Here is a 9,687-nt window from a genome sequence, read left to right on the forward strand (position 1 = left end):
AAAAAAAAAAAAAAAAAAAGCAGCAGGGAGCTGAGTAATGACAAACAAAACTTTTACAAAGAGAATGGATCACCCAAAATTAGGGCCCAACAGTTTGAGAATTGGGTTCCCCTAAGTTTTTAAGGTTTTAATCCACAGGAAGGATTTATTTTGCTTTAACTGTGGTGGTCTTTGCCAGATAGCTGGTATGTAATACAGAGACAAATAATTCATTTGTGGACCTGTATACCAATTTCTTATACTTAATTCTGATGGGGATAATGCCTTGGTGAATCTTGAAGCACTTGATGCAATACCACATAATTCTAAAATATAGCATAATAGCTCTTTTTTGTAGTCCCAATCATTAACAGGTTTTCCACAATATTTGTACTGCTTTCCTCCTCTTTTTCACATTTCCTAGGAGACGAGAATATGGGTTTTCCAACAAAATCCCAAGCCTTTTCCACTAATAGGGGCAGTATCTCCTGAAATTCCTCACAATTAACTCCAGTTGACTTAATTGGTAACTGCAATAAGAGCTACATGCCTTACAGCTCAGTTTTCTTCCTGACAGACTCCCTGGGTGGGAAACATTACAATTCTTCCTTTTTTCCCATAGAATATACACTCCAGTCATCTCTGGTGTGTTTGTTAATGAGTACAATGCAATGGACATGATCCTGTGATGGGTTAAAAACTCTCAGTTGATAGGGATTAAAGATGTACATTATTTTATAGAATGGAGCTGTAATAATTTTTAAATGCAAGACCAAATTACCTTTTATCAGTTATAAAAGCATGAGAAAAAACTGGGCCAGTTTTGCTTTTGGATGCTTCCTTATAAATCTTGCTTTCTTTTGTATTTCTATAGGAGATGGCCAGCTGTACACTTTTGGAGAGCCTGAGAATGGAAAACTTGGTTTGTTACCTGAACAACTGAAAAACAGTAAGGTTCCACAGCCTGTATCAGGGATTTTGGAAAGGGTTAAAAAGGTTGCCTGCGGTGGAGGACATACAGTGGCGCTTACAGGTATGCAGGTTTCTTGGCTATTTTTTCTGATCTTGTAATCAATAGATTTCATTTGCTTGATAGAGCAATGAATCTTGTAAAGTGTAAGAAAATGCCCAAGCAGTGTTCTAGTGGCATGAAGGTGATCGCTTTGGTTCTTTTGTTTTTTCTCTGTAAGAAATCTTTCCCCTTTATAGAAAAATATAAAGTACTCATATTTAGTTATTAGAAAGTTACTTTTCTGCCTAACTGTATTTTCATAGCAAAGAGGAGTGAAACATGATTCAGTAAGCCAAATACAGGACTGATGATTTTGAGTCCCAGTTTTAGTCCAGATTCCTTCCATAAACTTGGGCAGGATACTTCATTTCTCTGCTGCTTTATACACTACTGTTTTATAATACTTTTCCAAGAGACTGTGATTTGATTTTTAAAAAAGTGAGAGATGACAAAGATTTGGAAGTGTTGATAACATTTTGTAAGTTTTCTTGGATTGGTTAATGTCATTTTCCATGTGTAGTTCTCCCAAAGGAGTATGAACTTACTCAAAATGTTCCAGATAGACTGACTGCTTAGTACCTACCCAGATCCTTTCCTAATATGTTATTTCCATGATTATTATTTTCACTGGCTTCTGTTGCAATATGCACATCAAATGGAAAAATTAGTTATTTACTTACAAGCTCTGCAATAAGAAGCTCAGTTGATCTTTTAGACCAGGAGTCAGCAACCCCCGGCACTAGTCCCAGGGAGTGGCTGGCTGGGGTGCAGGGTGCCTCAGTGCAGGGGCTCTGCAGTGCATGGAGACTGGGGAGGAGGGAATTCATCTCCATGTGCCACTCCCTGGCTGGTCGGAGCATAAGGTGCCTCAGCTCAGGGATGGCAAGCCCCATACTGAGGCACCCTGTGCTCCACCCAGCCTCCCCTGCAGTATGTGGAACAGCAGGACCTGCTGCAAAGCATATGGGCCAGGGCCTATGAAGACAAACTATAGGAAGGATTATTTTGGGCATGCAAGGATGTGACATGGAAAGGAGGCATTGAATAGTGCTGCAGCACTGAATGCCATTCCTGAGTATTAATACATTTTGTGCATATCTACATGAGAACACTACTGTGCAGTCGTTATTGCACATTTATGTAGTACTTGTACTGCAAGTACTAAATAAATAAGCGGTTTCCAGTTCAAACAGATGGGTCAATACCTTTCCACAAGAAAGCCATCTCACTTTGGTATAGAGAAGCTTTTCATGCTCACTTTCCATTTTGTTGCACAGAAGAGAAAACAATCATGAATTGAGTGGCCTTGGTGTGACTAAACTGATCACTTTTACTGCCTGATCTAAAATGACCTTAAGATTGGCAGGCATTGTCTTGGCTGCTAGAGCCTCACAATGTATACTGCAGTGTGAATTTGGCAGCGGATGCAACTTCTCTCACTTTTGCCAGAACGCCTCCTGACTTGCAGGTCATGGCTCATGTCCTGTTGGTGCACAAGCTAATACAGTTTTGCCACAGTAATCATTATCAGTTATGAAGTTATCCACTTTCTTGAATATCTGTTCTGCTGTTGTACGACTTGACAGAGCTTCACAAAACAATACATCTTTAATTGCTATATCTGCTTCAAACCTTACATATGCTAGAAGTTGAGCAAAATTAGTTGCATCTGTACTTTCATCTAATTACAACAAAAAGCACTTGCTTTTCTTGATGCTTTCAATTAGTGTTTTTTCCACTTGACAAGCCATATCTTCCATTCTTCTTGATACTGTGTTGTTCGACAGGAACAACATCCAACTGTTTTGCAAATTTCTCTCCAAGAACAGATGAAACAATGTTTTTTACACCAGGAAGCATGAGTGTCTCATCTATCATGTGTGCATTCCCCATCAGAGTGATCCTTAAACTTACTTTTTATGATGCTTCCAAAGCCCTTGCATTAACACCACTTCGAGCAGTTACTGTTTTCTTACTGTCTTAGAACTGGCTGAGTTTTCTTTTTTTAAAAATCAAGAGGTTTGTCTTTAAGAGTTATGCTTTGTATGAAGATGCCGCTGAAGAAGCGAAGGTTTTGTGCAACGGTTTGAAAGGAGAACATAGCAAATCATGCACTGAGGTATTGGTTCACTTTCTTTACCACTCCAGGTAAATCCAGATCCAAATAGCTGCGATCATACCTTCTGGTAATCTTACGCTTACCAGCTGTTGCAGCAGCCAAGCCTGTTTCAGAAGTGCCAGCAGCCTCCTCACTCAATCCCACAACATGAGCTGTACTACTTCCCGATAAACCAGCAGCTTCTTCAAGGTCCAACTCTCTTGATTCCTCAAGGTTCCCATTGTTCAGTGTGCTTTCTCTTCAGAGAAGTTGAAGTCAGCCACCTTTCCATTGTGGTATTACTAGTATTTATGCAACAGCTTTCAATTGTAATGCCTGTGGATAACACAACAGGAGCTCAAACTGTAGAAAATCACCCTCATGCAACTGAAGCCAAGATGGCGAACCTGCACAGAATTTTAGAAAGCTCGAGAGAAAACAGGCGGTTCTACATGTAGGGGTGCAAGTGTTGGTATATTTATGTGTATTGCCCTTTATTAAATAATGATTTGCCTGCACTTGACTGCCATCATGCAACCACCATTCTACAACAATTGCTAGATAGTGCTAAAAACCATGTAAGGAAGAAGGCATATATAGAAATCAAATATCCAATGTACTATGCTTATATAAATTCTGTAATCATAATAAATCTGTTAACGCATACCACTGACAGGTTGTTTGCGTATCACTGGTGGTATGTGTACCACAGATTGTGCCTAGGGCACAGGTTAGCAAGCCAATAAGCTATGGCTTTAATAATTATAGCCATCAAAGGTACAAATGTATTCTCACTCTTGCCTCCTTAGATCACCCCCACTCAAAATACCTTTGATATTCTTCCTTCATATCACTTCCTTATCTCTCTTAAGGTCCTTAAATAGATTTTCAGCTTTAAATTTAACACTTTCACATGTCCTTTTTCCTTCATTAGCTTATATTCCTATTCATGTTTATTAAGTTTTCTGAACACTTTGTTCAAAGCCAGACAGTATATTTTCTAAGTTAAAAATGATTTATTTCAAAACATTTGCTGTCACTTGAAGAGAGTTTTGTGGTTTGTGTTTTCTTTGAATTTTCACATGCAGTAAAGTTGTTTTTGGAGAACTTTGACTTATTTCAAGTCACAAATGCTATTTCTATTTCAATAAAATGATTCTGTTTAAAATGTTCTGTATCAAAACAGAATTAGAGTGGGAATTAAGGATATTATTATTGTTTCAGGCAGTCCTTATTTTTAATAGTAAGAGGCTTATCTAAAAAATCACATTTAATAAAATATTCTCTTTTTTCCATAGAGGATAAATTCAGTTTTTCCCTAATATGTTTGTTAATGAGTACAATGCAATGAACATGACCCTGTGGTGGTTTGAAAAACCTCAGCCCTCTGGAAGTCAGCAGGGGTTTAGGACTTGCATTATCTTTCAAAACTGAGTCCAGTCTGTCCAAGTCTTGTCAATGACAAAGCCTCAGTAGGGCTAGAATTTGGACCTTTCTGTTTAGTGTGCAGTTGTCTAGCATTTGTTGCATCTGGTTAGAATAATTCTGCTTATGGGGTAGAGAGAAAACTGTTAGCCAGGTATTGTCTTCTACATACAAGAAATCTTTAAAAGGTCAGAGAGAGTGCATAAATAAAGTGCATCTGTACACGACAGTGAAGAATACGTACACCAGTGCATTGTTGTATATGTACCTTCAAGAGCAAAAGTTATTTTCAGAAAATACATTCCTTTTGGAATTTTTTTTTCCAGTTTGTTAAAATGTGTCCATTGAATGGCTGTTTTAGACATGCAGTCTTTTTGGACATAGATACAGGCTGTTTTGGACATGCAGTCTTTACAGAAGGTATGCAGTAGAAGTTAGATCAGCACCTACAACTGGAGAATTTCAAATCCTTCCCCAAACACTAAAATTCTCCTGTCATTACCTTCCAGTAGCTCATTCCTTCCCTGATAAAGGAGAACTCAGAAGATAGTGTTTTTGTCAATTAATTCATCTATCGTGAGAAGTTAATTTCACAGTCAGGGACTCCTCTGAAAATGCACTGCCTCCTGTCATCTTACATTTATATCTGAGATCTTTTAGTTTGACTGTCTCATCTGATTTCAGCTACTATTGTATTTCACAAGAAGAGGCAATTATGGATATAATGAGAACCTCAGTTTATTTCCTAGATTGTCCCCAATCACATGGTAAAATCTCCTGCTAAAAACAGCACAGTTCTTAACCATAGTTCCCTAAGTGTTTTCCATCCATCACCTCAGTTTATTCCAGTCAAATATCTTCTGTAATACCCATAGGCTTTTAAGCCCCTTCTTCCATGAGCCCGTAAAGAAAATACTGTTACCTTGCAATCCCATCCAGCCCCTGGTACTGTCATTACATCTTCCACATCCAGTGGACTGAACAGCTGTTAAATGGATTAAATTTTGCGAACCTCTCCCAGGAAATGACTCTACAACTGTGGAGCGGGTCTACTTTTACCAACAAATACCAGGTTCCAAAGACTTTAGTCTGGATTTTGGGCCTGCTGTAGATAGCCAGCTGCTGTTAATCTGAGTGCCTGGAGATGTGATATAATAAAAGGGTCTAAAAGCATCTTATTGAGGCAGTCTATAAGTGATTTGATGGCATATTGTATCATTTCATGTGATGTTGAATTGGAAATCAGTGACGAGAATAAGGATGTAAGTGGAAAGTCCTTGGCTCCCAATGAGCCTATCTGAAATATTTGGGGTAATTTAACGCTCCTTTTGGAAAACTATGAATAGAAAATGGTATTAACCAGTCCAGGAAATAATGCAACATTTGCTAACACTTCCAAGCCTTTGTTGCATCACTCTTTCTGCCAAATCACAGTTTAATCTTGGCACTGTTGTACAAGTTATTAAATGAATCCCTGTATATAGGATTAGACTGTCATTATATACAAAAAAAAAAAGACCAGAAATCTGGACCCAATATAGTTTCTATTTAGAAGGTATTAGTTTAAATAAAATTATATCGTGCCAGTTGAATGTTACAGGGGCAACTGTCAAAACTGAGTTTACGCTGTTGTATAAGATCTAAACCTGAATTTCATCAGCGTACCAGGGAGAATAATGAAATACAGACCATAGAGGCAGTCTGTTATAGGTATTGAGAAACAAGAATATGGGCAAATATATTTGTACTAGACTTAAATTTGGAGATGGAAACAGTAGAAATGCTGCAATAGAAATCAAATCAGATAAAAAGTCAGTGCTTGGAGAGCAAGTCTACAATCAGTGTTAAGGGCTACCAGAAGGTTCAGTTGGGCTAGCAAAAGAAAGAAATGGAATCTCCTGAGAAATGCATTTTCTTCCATCCTGCTAGCTGGAAGATTACTTCAGCATAAGTGTTAAGTTCCATAGGAAGCTCTTCTGATGTTTTAAATATTTGGGCTGAGGGTTAGATAAGCACACTGTACTTATATGAAAAGCTCCAGTCACAAATACTGGTATTAAAAGGCAAAATTTACCAAAGCAGTCATGCACCACTAAAATACAATTTAAGCAGAATTTAGGCACCAAAATCCGAGTGAGTGACCCACATACACTCTGTCAAACCACGTAAGCACCTGAGGACATGGGCACGTATAAGAACCGAACTGTTCCTAAATGTCACTGATAGGGAACCGGTTGTCTTGGGTCAGAGGTGTCCACACATACAGTGCCATGGTGTTCCAGGTAGAACAGTCACTTTCTAGGTGTTGAAGTGTCAACGTCGGGGTGGTAGTGAGTTTGCCTCACACTAGCTGAATTGGACATTGACAAGTGGTTACACCATGCATTAGCCATTTCAGGGGCTGGGCAGTCTGTGGCTGGGGTGTTTTCATTTTTTTACTTTTCCTTCTCTTCTAAACAGTAGCCTGCACTTGACTGATTTTTGCAGTTTGTTTGCCTGACTTGGGGTGCCCAGGAATGAGGGGGAAGTGCTTGGGACCTTGATTTTGGTTTTCCAGGTCTGGGAGAACATGATGGAAAATGGTGCGACAGAAAAGTTCTGGCTGCATACCAGAACAACCAGCTGCAGCAGTGTGACAGGGAAACAGCAATGCTATGTGGTGAATACAGGACCTACCAAACAGAACACTTGATATCCACACATAACGCTGAGCTGGTTCACAGTGAATTGGTTCAAAAGACTACTTGATTTTCTGGGTGCACTTTTGAACCATTCCAAGCAGCTTTAAACTGGTTTAACAGGCTTGTACATTTGTCTGCGTCTTGTTTAAACTGCATTTAAACCAATCCAAGTGTTGTCTGCCCATACCCTGGGATGCTGTAGGCACCTAAGTTTTCAGAAAACTCACAATGGGTGCATCTACAAGTGCAATTAATATGCTTGAATTTTCTGCACAGAAAATTCAAGCATATTAAGCTGCACCCTTGCATGCATCTGAACGTGTACCCAACAGAGCAAATTTGCTTCTGATGGGAGCAGTTCAGTCCAAGGCTGCTCTTGTCCTGCTCTGTCCCTCTGCAGCAGCCAAGGGGAGCTCTAGGCTCCCGTGGGTGCCAGCTCCAGGCTGGCAGGGAGATCTCCACATGGCTGGGGGAGCTTTCCTGGCTTCTGGGCAGCTGCCTCACAGCCACATGGCGATCAGGACAGCTCTCCCCACCCCATGTGGCTCCCTGCTGCCTAGGCTGACTGGGAGCAATAATATGTCGATTACTAGCACCTGTATCTACCGGCCAAAGGAAGTTTCTTTTTCAAAGGAAAAAATGTGGCAGTCCTCAGCTAATGTGGCAATATAAATCAATTGTATGGGCTTCTATTTAAAGCATTCTTGATTTCATTTTCCTCCTCTAGACTATTAAAAATTTTAAAAGTCAAGGCTCCTTTTCTAAAACAAAGTTTGAGTTCAGAGGGGAGGGTTGATAAAACTTTACCTTTCCATGACAGAATTAGAAATCTGTGCAAACCACTTGGGATTCTCCAGCATCATCAAACCACTTCTTTTCTAAGTCAGTACAGTATTCATATTGAAATCTCTGAAGGTAATTTTTGCTGCCTGTGGTAAAAATAAACTTGTCTAAGTAATTGATTTTGCAGTCATTTTCAATATAAGCATATTATGCTAATATTTAATATTCTGCAGACAAAAAATCACTGCTTTCAAGAGGAATAAAACTGGTGAGAGCTGGTAGAGCATCCACTTTTTCCTGTTGTGCTTTCTAAGCAATTATGGCTTTGTCTAGAAGTTTAAATGCCAGTTGGAGACTGCAGAGATGTCACGGTGTCACCTATGAGGATTTATGGAGTACGCTCCACCCCCCCACCACAACCATCCTTCATCTCCCCATAATTCTCAGTTCCTTCAGCCATTGGCATAGCCAGTTAAAAATCTGAAACATAGTTGCATCTCTTTGGCTCAAGCTATTTCCTCTGTAATTGCAGCTCTTCTTTTGAGGTAAGAGGTGGTTAGCTGTGTTAATATGAAGGCAGGAAGAAGGTAGCCCAGGGTGGCACTTTAGACATTAACTGGTTCAGAGAGACAAACTTTTGTAGGTAACATCCTACATCCTACTTTGTCAGATGTAGAGAAAGAATCTACTTTCTCCAATTCTTTTGAAGTAGGGCTGAATGAACTTCATATTGGGAGTCAGGAAAGAATTTTACCCCATGGTCAGATTGGTATGGATGGGGTTGGGGGGTGGGGGTTCCCTTCCTCTGTAGTGGGGAGCAAGGCCCTCTACCCAGGGTCGCTTAAGTATATATTGACAACATTTCATAGAAGCATGGCTGCTGTAGTTCCCCTGCTTTACCTGTGGCAGGGTTGACGGTAGTCTTATGCAGATTTTAGATTATTGTTTGGGATGGTTTGGATAGGGATGATCCTGCCTCAGGCATAGATTTGGACTAGATGACCTCTGGAGGTTTCTTCCAGCCCTACTTTCTCTATGATTCTAGTATTCTATGGCAGGACTAGGAGCAATGACCTCAAGCTTCAGCAGAGGAAACGTATGTTAGAGATCAGAAGGAACTTTCTAATCATGAGGGTGAAACATTGGAACAGGCCACTTAAAGAAATTGTAGAATCTCCATCCCTAGAAGTTGGTTGACTAACACTGTTACTTCCCTGCAATCCTGAGGACTCCATGGACAGGATGGGGCTGCGGGTGGGCAGGGAGCAGCATCTGGGGCCATGTCTGACATCTTGGGGTAGTGACAGCGTGGGGCCTAGGCCTGGGGCACAGCTGTGGTCCACTTCCTGCACACCCCTGCTTGTGGAACCCGTGCCCGTCACAGGCTGTACTTTAACCCAACCCCATGGTGTCACTGCCCCAAGATCCCGGGGTCTCCCTGGTCACAGCCACCTGCCTTGCTCCCAGATGCCACTCCCCGCCCACCCTCAGTCCCGGCCGAGTTTCATAGTTTCATAGTTTCAAGGGTCGGAAGGGACCTCAGTAGATTATCTAGTCCGATTCCCCACCGTAGCAGGAAATAATACTGGAGTCAAACGACCCCAGCAAAATGTTCATCCAACCTCCTCTTAAAAACCCCCAGGGTAGGAGCCAGCACCACTTCTCTTGGAAGTTGGTTCCAGATCCTAGCCGCCTTGACCGTGAAGTAG

The 9,687-nt window shown here is 40.7% G+C and overlaps 1 protein-coding gene across 3 annotated transcripts in view; it reads left to right on the forward strand.

The window, feature by feature from the left end:
• Positions 1 to 9,687, forward strand: part of RPGR (retinitis pigmentosa GTPase regulator) — an 88,869-nt gene that overhangs the window by 31,238 nt on the left and 47,944 nt on the right. For all 3 annotated transcript variants that reach the window (XM_019529106.1, XM_019529107.1, XM_019529108.1), the window contains one exon: positions 854 to 1,012. In XM_019529106.1, coding sequence (XP_019384651.1) covers positions 854 to 1,012 — 159 coding nt within the window. The remainder of the gene's footprint in view (positions 1 to 853; positions 1,013 to 9,687) is intronic.

Source organism: Crocodylus porosus, unplaced genomic scaffold, assembly GCF_001723895.1.
Source record: "Crocodylus porosus isolate Cpor-Errol unplaced genomic scaffold, CroPor_comp1, whole genome shotgun sequence".
Lineage (NCBI taxonomy): Eukaryota > Metazoa > Chordata > Crocodylia > Crocodylidae > Crocodylus > Crocodylus porosus.